Consider the following 24874-nt stretch of genomic DNA (forward strand, 5'->3'; position numbering starts at 1 on the left):
TAATGAGATAAATGTTAAGCTAGTAATAGCAGGTGAACAGCATATATGTGGTAGAACTGACAGGCAGCAGTTTTCTTTTTTTTTTCCAAAGCAAAAGCTTCCTTACTAATTTACTTGATTAAATTTAGGTGGCATAAATGTGTATAGCATTAAGCAGTATAGCATAGTTTATTATTAATACAGTATACATAATTCAAGTTTATATGATGTCCTTGTCTCATGACTCTACATCTACATCCATATCCCTGATGGTTCTCCTTCTTGATGGGATCTACAGAACACAATAAGTAAGTGAGTGAGTGAGTGAATGAATGAATGCATGATCATTGACCTACATTTTTATTTGTGCAGTTTTTAGTTTTTTTAAGTTTTTAGTACTTCTACCATCAGTCAGTCCAGTTCAGTCATTATATGAGCGGGAGTCCAATGAAAATTAAACACCCACCACAAAGGTACCATGGATGGTTCCATTCAAAATCAATAACCACACACATTAACATATTTATCCAACTGGGAAATGAGATGATCAATCCGTGCTTAGTAGAATGCAGTCAGCCACTGATGGGTCAACAACTGCCCCCGCTCTTGCACCTCCTTGTCTGACTAAAAGTGACATCTGCCCAACCACCCAGGACGCCCCATTGTGGCCAGTTACTGTGCCCCTACTGAGAGAATCTCTGCTCTCATAGACCAATACCTTGAACCTATTATCCAGGACCTGTCCTCCTATATAAGAGATACCAACCATTTCCTCGACCGACTCTCCACAGTTCCTGTCCCTTTACCACACGGTGCCCTGCTCATCACTATTGATGCCACCTCCCTGTACACTAACATCCCTAATGCCCACGGCCTTACTGCTGTCGAACACTACCTTTCCAGATGCCCTATGGATTCCAAACCAACAACCTCCTTCCTAGTCTCCATGACCAACTATATCCTCACCCACAATTACTTCTCCTTTGAAGGCATTACCTACAAACAAATCCGTGGTGTGGCTATGCCACCTACATGGCACCATCCTATGCTAACCTATTAATGGGCCATCTAGGAGAATCCTTCTTAAAAACCCAGAATCCTAAACCCCTCAACTGGTTCAGATTCATTGATGACATCTTTGCTATCTGGATTGAAGGTGAAGACACTTTATTCACATTCCTCCAGAATCTCAACAATTTCTGCCTCATTTGCTTCGCCTGGTCCTGCTCAACCCAACAAGCCACCTTCCTAGATGTTGACCTTCACCTCAGAGGTGGCTACATCAGTACCTCTGTCCATATCAAACCTACTAACCACCAGCAATACCTCCACTTTGACAGCTGCCACCCATTCCATACTGCCTAGCCACCTGTGATCATCGCATCTGCAGTGATGAGCAGTCCCTCTCAAAATATACAGAGGATCTCACTGAAGCCTTCACTGACTGTAATTATCCTCCCATCCTTGTACAAAAACAAATCTCCCATGCCTTATCTTTCCAGTCTCCCACCACCTCCCAAAGTCCCACAGTCTGTCCACAGAGGAGCATTCCCCTCGTAACTCAGTATCATCCGGGACTGGAGCAACTGAATTACACTCCTGGAAATGGAAAAAGGAACACATTGACACCGGTGTGTCAGACCCACCAGACTTGCTCCGGACACTGCGAGAGGGCTGTACAAGCAATGATCACACGCACGGCACAGCGGACACACCAGGAACCGTGGTGTTGGCCGTCGAATGGCGCTAGCTGCGCAGCATTTGTGCACTGCCGCCGTCAGTGTCAGCCAGTTTGCCATGGCATACGGAGCTCCATCGCATTCTTTAACACTAGTAGCATGCCGCGACAGCGTGGACGTGAACCGTATGTGCAGTTGATGGACTTTGAGCGAGGGCGTATAGTGGGCATGCAGGAGGCCGGGTGGACATACCGCCGAATTGCTCAACACGTGGGGCGTGAGGTCTCCACAGTACATCGATGTTGTCGCCAGTGGTCGGCGGAAGGTGCACGTGCCCGTCGACCTGGGACCGGACCGCAGCGACGCACGGATGCACGCCAAGACCGTAGGATCCTACGCAGTGCCATAGGGGACCGCACCGCCACTTCCCAGCAAATTAGGAACACTGTTGCTCCTGGGGTATCGACGAGGACCATTCGCAACCGTCTCCATGAAGCTGGGCTACGGTCCCGCACACCGTTAGGCCGTCTTCCGCTCACGCCCCAACATCGTGCAGCCCGCCTCCAGTGGTGTCGCGACAGGCGTGAATGGAGGGACGAATGGAGACGTGTCGTCTTCAGCGATGAGAGTCGCTTCTGCCTTGGTGCCAATGACGGTCGTATGCGTGTTTGGCGCCGTGCAGGTGAGCGCCACAATCAGGACTGCATACGACCGAGGCACACAGGGCCAACACCCGGCATCATGGTGTGGGGAGCGATCTCCTACACTGGCCGTACACCTCTGGTGATCGTCTTGGGGACACTGAATAGTGCACGGTAAATCCAAACCGTCATCGAACCCATCGTTCTACCATTCCTAGACCGGCAAGGGAACTTGCTGTTCCAACAGGACAATGCACGTCCGCATGTATCCCGTGCCACCCAACGTGCTCTAGAAGGTGTAAGTCAGCTACCCTGGCCAGCAAGATCTCCGGATCTGTCTCCCATTGAGCATGTTTGGGACTGGATGAAGCGTCGTCTCATGCGGTCTGCACGTCCAGCACGAATGCTGGTCCAACTGAGGCACCAGGTGGAAATGGCATGGCAAGCCGTTCCACAGGCCTACATCCAGCATCTCTACGATCGTCTCCATGGGAGAATAGCAGCCTGCATTGCTGCGAAAGGTGGATATACACTGTACTAGTGCCGACATTGTGCATGCTCTGTTGCCTGTGTCTATGTGCCTGTGGTTCTGTCAGTGTGATCATGTGATGTATCTGACCCCAGGAATGTGTCAATAAAGTTTCCCCTTCCTGGGACAATGAATTCACGGTGTTCTTATTTCAATTTCCAGGAGTGTACATTCTCCGCCAGGTTTTCAGTTACCTCTCATCATGCCCTGAGATGACAAATGTCTTGCTCGCCATCCTTCTCATCCCTCCTACAGTGGTATTCCGCTGTCCACTGAACCTACACAATATACTCGACCATTCTTACACAATCCCTGCTCCCAATCCCTTATCTGTGATTGTAGGGGGGAACTTTCCCTGCAATACATCCTACGTTCCCGTAACCCTCCTGGCCTCAACCTCTGTTAGTCACTGTCCTCACCCATCCAACCCCCTCCCTGTTCCAATTCCAGCATTACACGGCCATCATTTCACCGCCACACCCAGGGTGGGCGAAAACTTTAATTGTGTGAATCTTTTTATTGTGCCTATTGTGACTCAGCATCTCCACTATATGGTGAGTAGCAACTTTCCTTCTCTGGTATTGTGACATATACTTGTCTTTTTTCAGATTTCCAGAGATTTGGAAATTACATAATTGAAAGATCTAGGCTGTATGGAGGATGTTGCAGTGTTCCCCAATCAAACTGAGGAACTTGATGAGCAGAGGTCCCCTGAAGTCAAAGGAGAAGGTCATCAAGACTTTGGTGGAGCTTGTGTGAACAGCTTTGGATTTCTTTACTGGGTCAGATGTGGGTTGTTACCACTGTTGCATTAGCCATTTCGGGCTCAAAGTGATGGTATCACGTAAGATCACAATGACCTCCTCCTTTGACTGCAGGGGCCCTCTGTTTGTCAAATTCCACGAGTATGAACCATAATAAATGAAGAAATGCTGCAGAAACTGTGATACGCTATAAAGTCAAAACCCTAAGGAATGCTGTCAGATGGAATCATCCTGTTGCATGACAATTCCTGTCCCCAGACTGCCAATTAAATGAAGGCTACACTTCAGCAATTTGGTTGGGAAATACTTCAACATCCTCCATACAGCCCAGATAGCTCACCATGTAATTTTCACATCTTTAGCAACTGGGGGAAAAAAACCATGTGGATATCTGTTTCAGTCTGATGAGGAAGTTCTAGAGTGGGTGCAGTTGTGGATCCTTCAGCAACTGATCACATTGTATAAAACAGAAATTGATTGCATCTTCCCCCCAAGGGGTTAAATAACATGTATGATGATTACTTTTGAATGGAACCATCCGTGGTCACTCTGTGGTGGGTGTTCATTTTTCATTTGACTGCCCTTTATATTGTAAACATGATTTGCTTTATTCAAGACTATTCCATCTGCGAGCAACTCCCATTTGTACCATGATGTCCTGAACCAAAACCAAATTTGCGCTCAGCTTAAATTAATGAAAGGTCAAATGCAATGCTATGTAGTGGTGCTGTCATCATTATGATGTAGAAAGGAGGAACACACAAAGAAAAACTGCCCCTTCAACTACTCTTAGAAGATAATATGAAGAAAGATAAATCTACAGTTACAGCATTTTTCGATTTAGACATTTTGAAGTCAGAAGGGATAAAAGTAGAAAACTAAAGGCTGTCTACAAATTCATGTGAGACACTTTTACAGTGACAACACTGATTTCTACCATCTTGAATTTTCAACTGATACTTACTGCCTCACACAGATATTCTGTGCACTGTCAGTACAGTGCTAGTGTTACACCCCGCATTTAAACACTGCAGTTTATTCCAATAATGGTTTTACAGTATTTGCTGTGACCAATCCAAATTTCACTGAATGGACAAATTATTTATCTGCAACTAGACACATGCCTAGGTCCTTAAATGATGACTTACATTTCTTGTGCAAAGTTATGTACATTTCTTGTGCAGTGTTGCATTTTTTATTAAGAGAACATTTTGTTTCTTAGCTTCTTGTCAACTTGCAAGACAGTCTGAAAGCAATGTGACAGATTCATAATTTGGTACTGCAGATTCTGCTTCTGGGCATACTGCAAGTCAATAATAACAGCTTTGATTGGAATATTGTGATACTTGCAAATGGAGCAATTACTTGTAACTCAGGTTGCATTAAAATCTGCATCACTGTATTGTTTTGCAATGTCTTATCAACACTTTGTCCATTGAGGTATATGGCCTTTTTTGAGCATTGACTGTGGAGGGGAACTTGTGTCATGAAGCAAAGGGAGAAAAGTAAGGTGCAAGTAAATGAAATATAGTGTTTGAGAAGCTGGAAACATGTAACAAAAATGGAAAAAGTGAGAGATTAAAGTGTTATGGAAACAAGATTGAGGAAAAAGGATTGAAATGATAGGAACATTTGAAGACTCTGGATGTTTTGAGGATGCCTAACCATAAGCATTTTAGGATCACTATGTCCATATTTGTATGGATGCACTTGTTTATTTACATTGTTAGTCATCAGCAACATATCATCTGACCCAATTGCATTTTATGGGAGTATTTATGTAGTTAGCTCCACTTTATATGTCATATGAATGACTCGTATGTAACAAATATGCATGTTTTTATGCAGTGATTGCATAAAAGTCATGGAGAGGCACTGGATGTGATGTTAATAGGAAATCAGTCCTGCACAAGCCTTCAAAATGTATGTAAAAGGTTGAAGCAAGAATGCTACAAGGTTTAGGAATCACTGATCCCCACATCGTCCATTACTATTCAGAACTGTTCTTTTGTAGTCAGCTCTGGATTCACCAAGTGTTCACAGTTTTTGACAGCATCCCATAAATGTTCAACTGGGTTAAGATAGTGTGATCTGGGAGACCAAACTGTGGTCAAGAATTAACTGGAGAATTAATCAAATCACCTCTGTGCAATCAAAGAGCAGTGATGTGTTCAATTGTTGCATTGAAATGCCATATCTTCATTGCTGTGCTCTTAATGCCAGAAAGGGATGCAGAGGGTTAGCAATATTGTCCACATATTGTGCATCTGTCATTCTTTCCTGCAGCCAGACAGAGAGCCTAATGTGAACAGAGCCCAGACTGTAGTAGAAGCAACTTCTACCTGGACACAACCTTGGTGACACAAATGATCAAAAGATTCATAGGGGGTATGACTTATTTCCATGTGGCTGTCAACTTGATACAACTGATACCAAGGGTCAAGTACGTGGTCTGATGCCATTCATCAGCTTTGACTGGTGATGTCCTGTGCAAAGGATTTAAGTGGCCTGTTATTAAATATCATCTGTGTTTGTCTTAGTAAATGGTGTAAAATAAACTGTTTATTACAAATATGTCATGATTTACAAGGATGTGCTTAGCAGGGACCTATATTGCTAGAGAAATGAGTAGCAATCATATTTATAATTTTGGTTCTTATAAATATTTGCCTGTTTTTTTTCTGAATGTGACATTGTGGAGGTGCAGTGTATTTGAAACGCATTGTTTCTGTAAGGGGTACATTGTTGTTAGTAGTGGCAGATTTTTGTGGTAAATGTTTGTGCATGTTGTTTGGTTTGTAGTAGTGGTTCAGTTGAATGGGATTGAATCTTTGGTAGTTATAGGTTATTCATTTGGTTTTGGTTTCTGAACTCTTAGTTCTCAGTTCTCAGTTTTAGTTTGTTGTTTTATATACTGCATGTTGCGTGTTTTATGGAGTTTTGCCTTGGAGTTGTATTTGAATATCTTATGGCTTGCAGTATGCTTTGTGTGTGTGTGTGGGGGGGGGGGGGGGGGGGGCAGCCTTGATTCATTTGAAGGAGGTTTCCATGAATGATAAGTATGCTTTAATAGCTCAAGTGAAATTTAAATTTGCAGTACTGATTTTGTGTTTTTATTAGGTGGGATGGTCTGGTGTTGCTCATTTCATTTGGGCTAGGTAGGTCAAGTGAAATTTGAGATTCTCTGGGTGGGGGGTGGGCTGGGCTGGGCTGGAGTGGTATCGTTATCTTTATTTGAGCTATACTGGTCAAGTGAATAGTTGATTCCAATTGTGTGTTTTTTGTATTTTTTTTTATTTCGAGTAATTTGTTAGTGCTCTTCTTAATTATGTGGTTGTCTTGCATTGATTTTAGTGTTTTGTCATATTTTTAGTTTGTTACCACCCAAAACAGCCTAATTCTTATGGCTGACCCTTTAATTTAATTTCGTTAAGTGACTGAAATACTTTGCATTTTTCTTATGTTTGCTTGTGGCAGTAATAGTTTATCTTGTAGTTGCCACCTTTAAGCATGTAAGTGGTTTTCTTAGTAACTTATGTGAGCTGCACTGTTTATTCCAAATATGACATATATGACATCACAAGTCAAAGCAGACAGGTGGAATCGGCAGTGCACTAGTATTGATATGGATTCATCAGACAGCTTCATGCTGCCGCATTTATATCATATAGTGATGTTGTTTGTGGGTCAGAGCCAGCAGCTGATCTCTATGCTGAGGTATCAGCAAAGGGACATGAGTCAACTGTTGGCTGCCAAACCCTAAACAGTGAATTTGCCTCCACTCACTCCTGGTAGAAATGGGTTGCTGATATCTCGTGTTCAAATAGGCAGTGGTCTGGCCCACAGAAGACCGTTGACTGTGCAGTATGTCACTGCAGCAGTGACGTGTCTGCCATTTGTCACATACTCATTCTCACCCTGTGCACCAATTTACATGTATGGAAACATTGTATATGATGGTGAAGATTCATACTAGACACTTGTTCTTGAAAACCCAAATTACTACCTGCTCTTCAATATGCTATCTGTGAGTCTTGCAAAGATTATTGTCATCCGTTTGAAGTTAGTAAATTTGCGATGTGCCACTACACACTTGTCTGCAGCAGAGAGCCCAGAATGTGCATGATGCCATAAAGTGCATCTTGCTGCAACATTCAGGCATTATATGCAACACGTCAAGTTTATATGCCAACTAGCTCTGCAGATGATGAAGAAATTGAAGAAATGTATGATGAAATAAAAGAAATTATTCAGATAGTGAAAGGTGATGAAAATTTAATAGTCATGGGTGACTGGAATTCGGTAGTAGGAAAAGGGAGAGAAGGAAACATAGTAGGTGAATATGGATTGGGGCAAAGAAATGAAAGAGGAAGCCGCCTGATAGAATTTTGCACAGAGCACAACTTAATCATAGCTAAAACTTGGTTCTAGAATCATAAAATAAGGTTGTATGCATGGAAGAAGCCTCGAGATACTAACAGGTTTCAGATAGATTATATAATGGTAAGACAGAGATTTGGGAACCAGGTTTTAAATTTTAAGACATTTCCAGAGGCAGATGTGGACTCTGACCACAATCTATTGGTTATGAACTGTAGATTAAAACTGAAGAAACTGCAAAAAAGTGGGAATTTAAAGAGGTGGGACCTGGGTAAACTGACTTAATCAGAGGTTGTACAGAGTTTCAGGGAGAGCAGAAGGGAACAATTGACAGGAATGGGGGAAAGAAATACAGTACAAGAAGAATGGGTAGCTTTAAGAGATGTAGTAGTGAAGGCAGCAGAGGATGTAGTAGGTAAAAAAATGAGGGCTAGTAGAAATCCTTGGGTAACAGAAGAAATATTGAATTTAATTGATGAAAGGAGAAAATATAAAAATGCAATAAATGAAGCAGGCAAAAAGGAATAAAAACGTCTCAAAAATGAGATTGACAGGAAGTTCAAAACGGCTAAGCAGGGATGGCTAGAGGACAAATGTGAGGATGTAGAGGCTTACCTCAGTAGGGGTAAGATAGATACTACCTACAGGAAAATTAAAGAGACCTTTGGATAAAAGAGAACCACTTGTACAAATATCAAGAGCTCAGATGGAAACCCAGTTCTAAGCAAAGAAGGGAAAGCAGGAAGGTGGAAGGAGTATATAGAGGGTCTATACAAGGGCGATGTACTTGAGGACAATATTATGGAAATGGAAGAGGATGTAGATGAAGACGAAATGGGAGGTAAGATACTGCGTGAAGAGTTTGACAGAGCACTGAAAGACCTGAGCTGATACCATTCCATTAGAACTACTGACGGCCTTGGGAGAGCCAGTCCTGACAAAACTCTACCATCTGGTGAGCAAGATGTATGAGACAGGCAAAATACCCTCAGACTTCAAGAAGAATATAATAATTCCAATTCCAAAGAAAGCAGGTGTTGACAGATGTGAAAATTACCGAACAATCAGTTTAATAAGTCACAGATGCAAAATACTAACGCGAATTCTTTACATACGAATGGAAAAACTAGTAGAAGCCGACCTCGGGGAAGATCAGTTTGGATTCCGTAGAAATGTTGGAACACGTGAGGCAATACTGTACCTACGACTTATCTTAGAAGTTAGATTAAGGAAGGGCAAACCTACGTTTCTAGCATTTGTGGACTTAGAGAAAGCTTTTGACAATGTTGACTGGACTACTCTCTTTCAAATTCTGAATGTGTCAGGGGTAAAATACAAGGAGTGAAAGGCTGTTTACAATTTGTACAGAAACCAGATGGCAGTTAGAAGAGTTGAGGGGTGTGAAAGGGAAGCAGTGGTTGGGAAAGGAGTGAGACAGGGTGTAGCCTCTCCCCAATGTTATTCAATCTATATATTGAGCAAGCAGTGAAGGAAACAATAGAAAAATTTGGAGTGGGTATTAAAATCCATGGAGAAGAAATAAAAACTCTGAGGTTTGCCGATGACATTGTAATTTTTTCAGAGACAGCAAAGGACTTAGAAGAGCAGTTGAACGGAATGGATAGTGCCTTGAAAGGAGGATATAAGATGAACATCAACAAAAGCAAAACGAGGATAATGGAATGTAGTCGAATTAAGTCAGGTGACGCTGAGGGAATTAGATTAGGAAATGAGACACAAAGTAGTAAAGGAGTTTTGCTATTTGGTGTGCAAAATAACTGATGATGGTCGAAGTAGAGGGGATATAAAATGTAGACTGGCAATGGCAAGGAAAGCGTTTCTGAAAAAGAGAAATTTGCTAACATCGAGTATAGATTTAAGTGTCAGGAAGTCATTTCTGAAAGTATTTGTATGGAGTGTAGTCAGGTATGAAAGTGAAACATGGACAATAAATAGTTTAGACAAGAAGAGAATAGAAGCTTTCCAAATGTGGTGCTAAAGAAGAATGCTGAAGATTAGATGAGTAGATCACATAACTAATGAGGAGGTATTGAATAGAATTGTAGAGAAGAGGAGTTTGTGGCACAACTTGACAATAAGAACAGATCGGTTGGTAGGACATGTTCTGAGGCATCAAGGGATCTCCAGTTTAATATTGGAGGGCAGCATGGAGGGTAAAAATCATAGAGGGAGACCAAGAGATGAATACGCTAAGCAGATTCAGAAGGATGTAGGTTGCAGTAGGTACTGGGAGATGAAGAAGCTTGCACAGGATAGAGTAGCATGGAGAGCTGCATCAAACTAGTCTCAGGACTGAAGACCACAACAACAACAACAACATGCAACATTTGCAATGACCCTTTTCAAGACTTTTGGCTATATATAGGTGTGCTAACTGTGTGGTGAAGACACAACTAAAAAAAACTAAATTCTTTCCAAACAAGCCTTGAAGGTACAATGGTACCAACCTGCCACCATGTCATCCTCAGCCCACAGGCAACACCGATTGCAAATATGGAGGGGCATGTGGCCAGCACACCATTCTCCCAACCGTTGTCAGTTTTTGTAACCAGAACCACTATTTCCCAATGAAGCAGCTCCTCAATTGGCCTCACAAGGGCTGAATGCACACTGCTTGCCAGCAGTGCTTGGCAGATTGGACGGTCACCTGTCCAAGTGCTAGCCAAGCCCAACAGCACTTAACTTTGGTAATATGACAGGAAACGGAGATACACTGTGACAAGGCTGTTAACCTGCTGTCTTAAGACAGCCTAATCTAATCTCCTATTAGAACTATAATGATACAATTAAAATAACTGTAGTAGTAATAATAATAATGATAATGATAATACTTAATAAACTTCACTGACTGCCATTGATCTAGTTTGTCTGAACACTTCTCAATGCATTGTGAAGAAAATGTGAGTTAGAGATTACAACTGTTTGTAATTTCAAGCCAATATTATAAGAATTGTTTTCCCTCTCTCTACAGAGTACAATAAATGAAATGTAATAGGACATTGCTGATACTTTTCCCCATTTTATTAGTGATCTTGGTGATAAGCACATAATACAGCACCATACATCACGATGCTCTACACAATACCAATACTTTAATAATGTGTCTGGCACAAAATGCACTTCCTCCAACAGGACAACAACAACTTACTCCAAACTATTCTACATGTCAAAGATATAAATCATGTTGCAAAAAAAGAAGCACATTCTTATTGCATCACAGCTTTTGCTTGCAACTTCATCTGTGTCGGCCTTGAACCCACACGAATTTTGAGAAATCCTGAAGCTTATTATCGGTGAGAAAAATGGATATAAAAAATTGAAGATTAGGCTGTCAAATGGGTGAAGGTGATTTTTACTACCAACTCGACAGCCTTATCAATGACAATAGTTACATCAATTCAAGAATGAATTCAAAAATGTCTATGGATAACAAGATTAAACTGTTAACATTATTATTATGATGATAAAAAGTTCCAAAATACTTTTTTTTATGGACTCTGTCATTTCTGTCTTGATTTATTTAGTTTAGCTTTATAAAACTTCTGCTGTCCCAATTTTTTTCTTCCCACATAATGAAATGATCCTTACATAAAATTGGGTTCACCCACATGAAAAAATAAATTTGATTATGGCAAAATTGTTTTCACAGAAAAGCATCTAAAAGTTCCTAAGACAGTTCCCCTGTGTCTCATAAGGATTTCTGTTTCCTGTGTTGACCCAGATAAAGGAAACACTTACTGTGTGTATGTAACTCATCTTGTAGGTGGTGTATCAAGATAAACATGTACCAGATTTTAAGTTAGACATCTGGAAATACAAGTATGAAAACCACATGCAGTTTCATGTAGTAACTTTTGCATATAGTTGTTGCGGTCTTCAGTCTGAAGACTGGTTTGATGCAGCTTCTCTATCCTGTGCAAACCTTTTCGTCTCTGAGTAGCTACTGCAACCTACATCCTTCTGAATCTGCTTACTGTATTCATCTCTTGGTCTCCCTCTATGATTTTTACCCCCCATGCTAAACTGGTGATTCCTTGATGTTTCAGAACGTGTCCTATCAACCGATCCCTTCTTCTAGTCACGTAGCACTGCAAAGCCCTTATCTCCCCAATTTTATTCATTATTTCCTTGTTAGTTGCATGATCTATACATCTAATCTTCAACATTCTTCTGTAGAACCATATTTCAAAAGCTCCTATTCTTTTCTTGTCTAAACTATTGTCATCCACATTTCATTTCAATATGTGGCTACACTCCATACAAATACTTTGAGAAAAGACTTTGTCACTTAAATCTTTACTCAATTTTAACAAATTTCTCTTCTTCAGAAAAGCTTTTCTTGCCATTGCCAGTCTAGATTTTATATCCTCTCTACTTCAGCCATCATCAATTATTTTGCTGCCCAATTAGCAAAACTCATCAATTACTTTCAGTGACTCATTTCCTAATCTAATTCTCTTAGCATCATTTGATTCAATTCAACTACATTTGATTACCTTTGTTTTGCTTTTGTTGATGCTCATCTTACATCCTATCTCCAAGACACTGGCCATTCCGTTCAAATGCTCAACTCATCTTCATCTATGTCCTCGTCCATTTTTGTACTACTACTCTCAAGTTCATCTCCCTTGTACAGACCCTTGATATACTCCTTCCACCTTTCAGCTTTCCCTTTTTTTGATTAGGACTGGTTTTCCATCTGAGCTCTTGATATTCGTGCAGGAGGTTCTCTTTTCTCCAACGGTTTCTTTAATTCTCCTGCAGGCACTGTCTGTCTTTCCCCTAGAGGTATATGCTTCTAAATCCTTGCAAATCTTTGCATGATGCATGTACAAATATATGGACAGACAGACAAAAAATGTTTTAAAAATAATTTCTGTTGGCTTCTGTTGGTGTTTATATTAAGTTTTCTTAAATATATTCTACGTACAGACATTAGCCGGTTACAATTTTATTATGTGTATAGATTCTTTTTGTTATTTTGTAAACATTTCAATAATCAGTAATGCTTATGATGATGATGATAAAATGGTGATAATTGAAAATTTTTGGATAATACACTATCTAAAAACAGACATATTTCATCAAATACAAGTTCAGATGTGACCTAAACACATATTTCACTTTGATCCATGTGTATACTTGGTTTAGATTTCGTTTAAGTTTTTAAACTCACATGTAAAAATAAACAGCATATGACGTTTTATTGGATCACGATGTGTTAAGCAAGTGTATTTGTTATTTACTAAATAGCAAGACTGCACCATTGATTGGCTTCATTAAAACAATCACAGTGGTCGAAAACCAGTTATGACAATCAAATAAAGCTTTTCCAAAATTAACTGAGGCTGGTTGTGGTCACACTCAAGTTTTTTGCCCTCAGTTTAGACATCAGTTCTTTCAGCTTCTCATAACAACGATGTCAGTGGTTTGTTTTTGTCATTTACAGCCTCCCCCGCTGTCACTGAGTCCTGCACCTGGCTCCTACCTGCCGGGAGGCCTGCCTTGGCAACCACTGGGACCGTCGGTCTGTGACAGTCCCATCCTCGAACTCACGGAGCACATGGAATCCGTCTGAAGGCAGTGATGCAGAATGTTCGAAGGCTACATTTTACTTCAGCCCCCCTGTGGGCTTCTGCCATTATGGGCCCAGTATTTGATTGCTTGAGAATGATTTATACTTTAAAAGAGATTAAATTTTAAGAGTAACGTGTACCTCTCAGCAGTCCTCGAACCTGAATGTGATGCTCATTTCGTACTTCATGTTGGCCTGTTAAACTTGAGCTCAATCAGGAATCCAATTTTTTTCTTTGGAAATGTGGTACACTACTTATAATCTACATCGAGTCACAGGTACTGACAGACCAAAATTCGGCCCGTAGGCATGTAACATATTTTGGTCTCATATAATTTTAAAAATTTACAGTTTTGCAAAGTTATGTGATGGGTGACCTTTTCTTTTGTGTAAAACTGGCACATATAAATTGTGATCACTACCTTTTTAGTTTTAAATAATCCAAAATATTCCACAGAAATTTAGAAGAGACAAAAAATGTTTGTACACAAATCATACAGCTACTGGCTAAAATTTTGTACCATTCTTGGGTTGTGGGAAAGGTAATGATTAAAGGCCTCAAAATTATGAGGATTGATGGATGTGAGTGAACTGCAAATGTGTGCTTTTTTTGTCCAGAGGCATGTAGGGTTGTGTTGGAGATAAACTTGACTTGATTGGAGAAGTTGATTACAATAGGAGAATGCCATTTTATGTGAGATGGTGTGAAAAATTTATAGGGCTTCATGATTGCTCAACATAAAGTAGGAGAAGAAGTGGTACTTGTGAAATGTGTAACTGCAACTATTGTAGTGAGCAGAACTTGAATACTAGTCATATGTGTGTCATTGTTGGTGTTGTTGTTAGTGAAAGTAGAGGCAATGGCTCCAGATTTCTGTGGCACTTGTGCTCCAAGAGAAGACTGTTTCATGATTCATGTGAAAGAATGTACTTAATTTCGTGGTGCATATTTCAGTTTAATGTTTTTAAGTATTCAAATTGCAATCAGTTTACATTTCATCATTTGTAGTTAGGCTCTTTTTTTATTCTTCAAAGAAAAAGGAACATGAAATGGCAACAAAGCCACACAAAATGTACGGCCTCCAAAGTTAATCACCAATGTGAATTGCCTAGGTTGAGAGTTCCTAAGTTGTGATAATGCCTCTAGAATTCTAGTCTGTAACATAACATTACTATGATATCTGGAGTGATGATTTTTCATTATTTTGACTGTAATTTGTTCATATATGCATGTGTGCTCTGATGAAACAAGTGTAAATATTGCTGCAAAAATCTGAAGGAATTGTTGTTTTGTGCTATCATAACTGTGCATGGTCTGTGTTAAAGCAGGACATTTACAAACTGTAAATAAAAAATTCAGTTTCATCAGCTTGATCATCTTCAGGCAACACTTGTGGAACATTACAAACATTTTTCACAATTGAAGGCAATGTTGTTGCATCAAATTTGTATGAAGTAATCCATACTGTCTTTCCTAGCCTGCGGACATTGCAAAAGTGTTTTTAAATTTGTATAGCAAGTGGCCAGTGGCAGCTTTCTGGTGCTGGCACCTCTGCACACTGGCTTTGTAGTGCTTCCACATTTTGGATATTAAAAAATAGTGGTGCAGAGATGAAATGTAAGTTTCTCTCTTTTACGAAGTGTATCTGTGGTAAAGTGTGAATGAGAGATATTTTTAAAAAACAGTTTTTGCCATTTTACACACTTTTCTTTATGGCCAATTATGAGTAAAATACAACAAGTTTGAGAATTTATTTCAAAACTTTTACTGAACTGATCAATTTATTTACAGCCCTGAGGTGAGATCAAATTCCTTCATTGCTCTAATATGTCAACTACATACCTTTCATCCATTTTTGAGAGAGCATGAGACTCAACCATCACAGTCTGGATGATGTCCTTTAATCGTTCTATATAGCTAGTAGGCATAGTGTATAATAAAAACCCAGAATTGATTACAACCAAAGTTAGAAATGTTAAAAGTGTAATATTCTGTTATGAAGGTCCTGCTGCTTCACACAAATAGCCTACACAGTTGACCCAACTCTAAATTCTGTCTGAAATGTAATATATTTGTCTCAGAGAGAACAGTTGTCAAACTTTGATTTGTTATGCAAGAGGACAAATTTATAACAAAATGGATTTGACTTTCCTTTAAAAAATTAAATATTTTGAATAATTTTATATGCGTTACTGTAACCAAATGATTGCGTGTCATTTATAGTTATAATAATTTATTACACAGGACACAAGTCAAATTTATATTGAGACATAATTACTTTTTAAACAAAGAACAGAATGAAAATATTCCACCCGAGATTTTCCATTGTTGAAATAGAATTAAACATCTTACATTATTATAAGTATCAATGCAGCATCATTTATATTTATAACAGTCCACAATTAAATGTAAAATTTTCTTGTTCAAACTAAAATTCTATTCTCTGTCAATGCTGGTACAGTAGCACTTCTCCATCAAAAGGTTGCAGAGCAATCTCGTTTTAGAGAACGAAGCTGGCTGTTAAATATCCTTGAGCATTTTAGTTTATTACAAATTTTTACCCTCATACAGAGTACTGTCTCAACATGAAGTTTAAAACAGGTTGTTGAAAGTCTGAAATGTTCTCTTCCTTGACCGCTGTTTTTATTTTTATATTGGATAAGTTGGTTATTTATGATCATTTAGTGCTGAACTGCAACATCTGTGGCATTGTGGTACACATCCTACACCATTTTGATGGAACCAGCAATTATAGTTATCAAAAGTATTTTGCATACACTATCTAGCATTTTGTTCTGTTTACTGATAGGTATCATTACATTTACGTGATCTTCAGGAAAGTGTTTCATTTTAAATATTGTCATGTTCCACCAAGCACCAATGGAGAATTAACTTGATGTTATCGTGGACATCACAATTCATTTTATCAATAATCAGCTTCATTTTTATAGATTCCCTGAAAACAGAATCTCGAAACACTGTGGTGACCAGGACATTGTTGTAGTCAAAGGAAGACTGTTAGTGTTGAACTGTTCAGCAACAGCATATCTGTTAAGTCTTAAAAGGCAAAACGTTCCTTCATTGACATAAAGAAGGTAATCCTTCTGTTAACTGCTTTTATTTCACTGGCAGTTTCTGGTTCAATAAATTGTGACACCTGTCCTTCTCACTTATCTGGTGCCAAAGGACTATTTGTATCAAAGAGTTGTGACTTTCATAACAGAATGTAGCACATTTGACATTTGTGTCTTTTACCTGCTCAGGCTTTTTAATGTTAGTAACACTTTCTTGCTAACTGAGGATATAGAATGCCAGTGTCTGGAATAAAAAGACAATGTCTGAGTTGCTCATATGATAACTGCAAAAACTGTACAAAAGTCAACTACATTTATTTATTTAATTTTTTTTTTTTTTGCATGGAGTCATCAATATGATGGATTTTGCAATTGTCAAGTACAGTTACAAACATACAATACATTTAGGTCTTAGCCTTAATTCTGAACCTAAATGTCTTTCATTATAGAGAGTGGTTAGAAACCATGTGAAGAGCTTGTAAGGGTGGTGCAAGATTAATTGTTAAGAAAAAAATTCAATATGTTGCAGGATTTCCAACTTATTTAGCATTGAAGTTAGCCAATCAGGCCATTGTTCACACAAGTTTGAGCAGCCCACCAGAGATGGTGTTGCCAAACATATTCTTTATTTGGTTTCTTAAAACTGAGTAATAGAACTGTTAAAAAATTGGACTTGGGATGGTAGTAAAGATTGAAGGCTGAGCAGTCTTGTGCACTGTAATCTGCACTATGAGAGCAGCTGACACTGCTTGTATCCAGTGGGTGACTTAAATTAACGTGTGCAATGGTCTTCTCGGGGTAGCTTCAATGCTAATTGGCTCAGAAATAGCTCAATGTATTTAACTTCTTTCCAACAAATATTTCTGTGCACAACTGACCCTGCAACATCCTACATGTATAGTATACCAGGACAATCTGACAGTTCTTTTTCCGACATACTGGTCCAATGCCATGCCATTTTTTGTATAATGTTATATTCTGGCTTGTGCACAGCCATCTTTAAGATTTTTCTTTTCTGACTGTCTTCAAAATGGTAATGTAGGGCTGTAATGTGTCACATAAATTGTTCATAAGTATTAACATAATGCCTGCTAATGATCATTTATTGTGCTTATACAGTACATTCTTTGTCCTCAAAGGTTGCAATTTTAGAATTCATTATGGTTAGTTTGATTTCTGGATTTATCTGAAGGTAAATATAATTGTTCAGAGCCAAAATTGGCCAAAGAGAAATATAAAGCAGCAGTCTAAATCGACAATATATTTATTATAGCCATTGTTCCATTTAAGCTGTTCAGATATGTACAGAGTGCTCAGAGTGTGAGCTCATCAGTTACTTATGACAGGCAAATCAGTGGAAAGGCATCACGGTAAAATTTGCAATTATTATGAAATCAGGCCACCATAAACTTCGGGAATGCAGTGGTGAAGGCACAGAAGCATATGTTAAGACTGGAGATATCAAACAAATCAGAGGCTTATTACACTAGACTACTGCTTGGATAGCTCACTCAGTAAAGCACACACCTCTGAAAAGCAAAGATCCCAGGTTCAAGTCCCAGTCTGGCACACAGTTTTAATATACTAGGAAGTTTAAAATCTGTCCACACTGCACTGCACAGTGAAAAATCACTATCGAAGCAGATAAATTATTGAACTTGGTTCTTCAGACCTGTTACATGTAAAATTATCAGTGATGCACAGTAAATTTGAAATTGCTGGATGTATTGGAATTAATCATGAACTTGTTTTTGTAGTCCATCAAGTATCAAGATGGCATCTGTGAATAGCAGTCTTGCTTTCATGGGAAGTACACAGATACATGAAAATGAATGAAAATAATTTTAAAAAATTACAAAATATAAAGATTTTAAGCAAAAGTAAGAATCTGGGAATCATTCTTGACACCTTTGCAACACTGTCAACTGCTTTTAACAAATAAATGAGAGTCTAAAAACTGGTAGTCATTCATAACCACTTACAATCAAGTAAATAGTTGAATACAGTATACATGTAAAGCACATATTGCACCTCATAGCAGCACTTACCAACATGCAAATGGTGGCACTGTGTTGATGAAAATAAATATTTTGAGGAAAACAGTGGGCTTAGAGTGTGATACATCAGAAGTTTTTTACTGAATGTGTGTAAAAGTTGGAGAATAGAGAAACAGTGCTTATCATCCAAAATGTGTAAATAATGTCAACTTAAGTGAGATTGATTGAAAAGGATTCTATGAATAACCCAATCACAGTCAAAGAGAGAATCATACAATTTACCTCATATAGTGAACTCACATACAAAAAGTGACAAAATCATGGGTTCTGACAGCAAAAGTTCTACAAGAAAGAGAAATATTTGGGACAGAATAGGAGAGTCTCAGAGGATTCAAAGTCATTAGATATCATCAAGCAAAATGTGGGAGGAGTCCACAAGAGTGGATGTCATATTGGGATAGAGAGAGAGAGAGAGAGAGAGAGAGAGAGAGAGAGAGATCAATTGACAAAATAGTTTGAAAGTATAAGTGAATCTGAGATAGAGATGAGCAGCTATAGGAAAAAGTGAAAGTAGAATTGAATACCTGAGGGAAAAAAATGATAGACAGATAGTGAAACTGATCACAAGAAGCCGCTTATCTTTCTGTAATACATGTATCTAATTCCAGCATGTCCTTTATTAATTTATGACTTGTCATTTCTCCTCAGTGCTTTTATTAAATTGCCAGGCTGTAATGTAATAGTTTATCTTTGGCACAATGTGTTGTACATCCATCTGTTTTGCTAATCTTGCAATTGAGAAAAGAATGGAGTAATAGTAATATACAACATGTCCACAGCGTATTGATCAGTGGTAAAATATAAGCTTTGTTAGTGGTTATAGCAAAATGAGTAGTCAAAAATAGATTACGAGCTCACACTACGTATGCACTGTACAAATATAAATTATTTCAAGTAATAATTCAGTGGACTCACCTCCATACCACAACTTTTGGGAGATGTGTTTACACTTGTGCATTATGTAGAGATTTGTTCTGTGGAAGAGATGGGTTTCACCGTAGAAAAGATGAATAAATACTCATACCTCTTACAGTATGTACTTTAGAGCCCATGTCAACTGTACATCTTTTTCTCATTTTGGTCCCTACTACAACCTCATAAAATATGGAAAGCAAAGATCTTGCCACAGAATAGCTCCACTGTCAGAGGTATCAGAACAATTTTTGACTTTTTTGTTTCTGGGCAAGGGTACCTTCCTCATATTGATACATCTACCCCTCCCCATCATTTTGAATGTATGTAATATGGTCATGGAATCACCCTGTATATATTGTGCACAGAAGGTACATACACATACATACTACTTCTCAATAGACTTGCTGCCAGCATTGGGCTATTTTTCATAATATAGCATCATACCCTATAGTGTCAATAGAAATTTATCCAGGACGATGGGGAGACAAACTCTAAAGTTCCAATTTTTGATGTAAATGAGTTGACCAGTTTCGAGATGTGTTATGTCAAAAGAACTAAATTTTAGAGGTGACACAAAAAAATATATATATATATATATATCCCAGAGAAATGATGGCTAGCTACTGAATACTTGACACAGATTAGTTTCATACTTAAAAGGGAAGTTTTTCCCACAATTATCTTCAAAGTATAACATTCTGTGTTATTAAAATGATTATGGACATGATCTGAAATTACATCCTTATATGATAAAATCTAACATGTATCTAAGAAAATGATCAATGAGTTAGGAAATAGAGATGTAAACCCTGTACTCCAGATTGCAGGAGCGTGGCCAAGAATTAACCTATTTTATGCTTACAGTAGCACTACTGATTTCAATGTGGTTAAATTTTGGATCACTTTATTTACTTCATTGTATTGGTAGAGTTGGATTGCCACAAGGAAATATGAAGATGAAATTGTATGATTCTGAAAATAATCAATGTGGATTAAATACTATCAATAAAATAGCTGAAGTCATTATCCATTAGCAGTACATTAATGTCAAAAAGTAGGTTCACTGATCTTTCACAGTGCTAAAGCACTAAAATTGATACATTTCATAGGATCAAGTATTTATCGTCAGGATTATTCTACAAGAATCTTATAAAAGTGAGAGAGATAAAAATATAAATGAAAGTATTAAAACACAAAGGAATTAATGACATTATCTGTGAGCGGGTATTGATTTGTACTGGACCGGGATTCAAACCCAGGTCTCCTGCTTACTAGGCAGACGCACTGACCGCTGCTCTTCTGGGCACAGTGGTCATCGCAACTGCCTGGCATGCCTCTCATTAGATACAAATTCTCAACTTATCCACACACCACAGATATAGTGCCCCTCTTCCATCATCCTTATTACTTGCGGCATTTCACTGATTCCTGTAAGAGTTCGAGCATGGTGTGCACCCACACTGAAGTGATCATTGCCTTAAGTGGTGTCTGTTCTTTTGAGAATGCCTGGAAGATTAGACACCACACATGTATAAAAATATTAAAATTTTGTTGTCACTTCTCTTGTAGTCTCGTCTTCATAATATGTGTTTCAGAATCATCCATCTAATTGGGAAAATAAACTAAAATGAATTGGTACATTGAGTCTGTGAATATAGGCAGTGTTACAGCAACAGCTGTTTGCATGTGTAGTCCATAAACCTCTGGGAAAGACACACCTGGATATAAACATATATGCAGCATAACTGAGTGCATGGTCAAGAAATCGGACACTCTCACTAATGATCAAGGATAATACACACCCCTGCAGAGATGCCCACAAATTCAAATCTCATCATGTTGAAATTCAGCGGTTTTAGTGGTTTTGCTAGGTCAAAAATTGTTGAGCATGTACTTTAACAGTCTACATCTACATGATTACTGTGCTATACATAATAAAGTGCCTGGCAGAGGGTTCAATGAAACACCTTCAAGCTGTCTCTCTACTGTTCCACTCTCAAACAGTGCACGGGAAAAATGAGCACTTAATTTTTTCTGTGTGAGCCCTGATTTCTCTTATTTTATCATGATGATCAATTCTCCCTATGTAGGTGAGTGCCAACAGAATGTTTTCGCCATCAGAGGAGATAACTGGTGATTGAAATTTCATGAGAAGATCTCGTCGCAACAAAAAACACCTTTGTTTTAATGATTGCCACTTCAATTCATGTATCATGTCTGTGGCACTATCTCCCCTAGTTTGTGATAATACAAAATGAGCTGCCCTTCTTTGTACTTTTTTATGATTTTAGTAACGACTGCTTGTCCGTCATGGATAAATCAAGCAGCATATTAAAATATGAGAACAGTCTGGTGGTAGCTTTAAGGTTGTGGAGGTCTCAGGCACCTACTTTTTCATGACACTGGTAACTGTTTCTTCAGTGGTACATCCGAATAAAATTATCTCAGTATTTGTGGTGCATCATTTTGAATAAAATTCTCAAGCTTCTGAAACCTGTCCCTGCCATCTTGTTCAGAGTAAAAGGTACAGACCACAAGGTTTGGCATTGCACTCTGTCTTTGAAAGCAAGTCATCAGATTTAGAACTGCTACTTCCCATTTGAGTAGCCAGTCCTCTGACAGATGAAGAATACTCCCACTACCAGGAACTGAACCTGGGTCCTCTGTATGGCAGACAACTATAGTGATTACTTAGCTACAGAGGCAGACATGGAAGTCAGATTGGCTGCTAAAATGTTGGAATAGCAGACTGCAGCTTTGCAGCAAATTCTATAAGAATACAACAAATAAAGACAGCAACCTGCATGGAATGGTCCAGTCTGCGTGGTTGTGCTGTTTGGATGTGAGAACAGGTGCTGTCGCTGTTGTTTGGAAAGCAGGTGCTCTCTGCTATTCTATACTCTATAACACTCCCCTCACATAATGGCTGGATTGTTTTCCTCATTCAGTGTTTATGGTTTGATCTCCTGTAGTTGAAGAATGACAGTATATTTTATGCACTTGTATGAGAGAGTATGAATGATTAGAATAGCAATGAATGCTGTATGAATATGTACATACATCACTGTGTGTGTGTGTGTGTGTGTGTGTGTGTGTGTGTGTGTGTGTGTGTTTATGTGTGTGTTTATGTGTAAAATTTTCAATATTAGCAATAACTATTTTTAAATGTACAGATAGCGTACTACATTACTGCTTCAGTAAATGAATGTCAGGATATTCCAGTCAATAACACTGTAATGCATCACTATTCCATATTTTAATGATGTATTTTCAAAAGTGCAGTTTTTTGCATACAAGAAAATCTTTTCCAAGCTGAGGAACAACGTACGTGCTCTGCTGGTCGGAGCACGATTGTGCACTGTTTTGTTACTAAAGCAGTTTTTTTTATTATTTATATATGCTATACATAAAGGTACATGGGTGTGTGCTGTCTGCAGGAACTGGAATTGTAAGGAATATCCTCATGTTGTAGTGACTGTATCAAGAATCATACTGGGAGCTGCTGTGGACCAAACTGCAGAAGAATATAGCAATGCTTGCCATCTTGTACAGGAGAAAGAAAATAATTCTCAAGTGTCTTCCAAACATCAACATAATAAACAAGAAAATAGGATGAATTTCACAGCTGTCCAACATATGAACTCAAGCAACTGCACTCACATACACATCTGCGAGGATCATTAAGCAGTGCACTATATGTCATGTCAGGTATATGAAAGGATGATATCTTGCAACTTTTTCTCAAAAATGCTTGCTTGAAATATCTGAATGATGAGCACTAATTTAAATTCTCTTATTTAATAATATGTTACTAAAACCAGAAATGTATAAAACAAGAATAGAAATCCATTACTACTTCACTTACAGCTGTGCTCCATCAATATCAAGTGTAAAGTTCGTTTTCCAGTCCAACACCAGTGTGTAAAATTGCTTACTGGACACATCAGTGCTATTTTCTTATATTTGTTTTATTCTCCTCCATCGAAGACACTCATTTTAGAGTAGCTTGTAGGGACATTAATCCTCTTAATATGTTTAAAAACTGTGTGGGTATGAATGAGTATTTAGTATGCCCACTGTGAAAGAGTGAGAAGCATGTAGTATTTTGAACATGGGGGTAAATCATTTTTCCATGTAAAAGAAAAGAGAAATGGTATTTAACATGCCATGTTACAGGTGTTTGGCTCTTGCAGTAGTCTTCTGCAGTTTGGACCTCTTTGAGTTTTGTTGGGATAAGCTATGTGTATTGTGCAGTTTATTGTAACTATTGTTATTCATAGCTAAACTATTTTGTAGTTTGAAAGTGAAAAATCACTGCTGGTAGTTTTTAACTTGTCTTTAGCAGCAAAATGCTTGCATGGGCAAGATTTGTAATTGTGTATATCTTTGATCAGCAACTGTTTCACTGTTGTGAGTCCTCAGTTTTAAATCAGCAAAATGCAAAATGAGTTTGTAAATTGTATATAATTTCTATAAAAACAATTTCTGTAACTCTCCAATTTGATAAGTTTTTTCTGTCACTGACTAGGCAAAGATTTGGGGAAAAAAGCAAAATTTCTGTTGCTGATCTCAGAATTTATGGTAGTAGATGGCATAATATGTTTATGCAGTAGGTATGTAGTACTTGTCAATAAATGAGGTACAAATCTCTTTTTTTGTAGGTGAATGGCGAGAGAACTTTCATATGTGCAATTTTCCTAGCCATGTTTTGTAAGTTTGTAAGTTCTTGTATGTGTTTGGAATTGGACACTTTCTAAGGACTGTTTTTGAGAATATTTACAGTCTAATAATTTGTAATAATTTCACTGACAAATGTGATTTTATTCACTGTTCCGTAACATCTAAGGAGCCTTATTGTATGAAATTGAATAAATTGTGCACAAGCTCATATCGATTATAAAATTAAAAACAAAAAAAGCTGCTGCATTTATGCTAACATGATGTTCCTGTGTTACCCAGTTCCCTATTCTGCTATCAGGATCTTGGTTGTGGAGCAAGTAATCAAAATTAATTTACTTCTGTATTTTGAAAAAAAGGAAATGCAATCATCTACAAGAAAAATTTGTACATTGCATATTCTATGCTATCGACAAAATTTCAAGTAACCCTAACTGTAACTGTAATGCTTACTAGTGACTGAAACATGCACTATTGGAACAAAGTTTTTGTAGCTTGTCATTACGAATGTAAAAGTTTGTGACTAAAGAAATAAATACTGATAAAATACATTGGAACAAAAATGCAGTACTATACCGAATA

At 38.3% G+C, this 24874-nt stretch overlaps 1 protein-coding gene across 1 annotated transcript in view; it reads left to right on the forward strand.

Annotated features, from left to right (window-relative positions):
• LOC126291602 (serine/threonine-protein kinase SIK2-like) overlaps positions 1-24503 on the forward strand; it is a 408627-nt gene extending 384124 nt beyond the window's left edge. The window contains exon 11 of the mRNA XM_049985138.1: positions 13443-24503. Within this exon, the coding sequence (XP_049841095.1) occupies positions 13443-13571 (129 nt within the window). The 3' untranslated portion in view covers positions 13572-24503. The remainder of the gene's footprint in view (positions 1-13442) is intronic.
• Positions 24504-24874: the final 371 nt, after the last annotated feature.

This window comes from Schistocerca gregaria, chromosome 9 (genome assembly GCF_023897955.1).
Source record: "Schistocerca gregaria isolate iqSchGreg1 chromosome 9, iqSchGreg1.2, whole genome shotgun sequence".
NCBI classification, from domain to species: domain Eukaryota; kingdom Metazoa; phylum Arthropoda; class Insecta; order Orthoptera; family Acrididae; genus Schistocerca; species Schistocerca gregaria.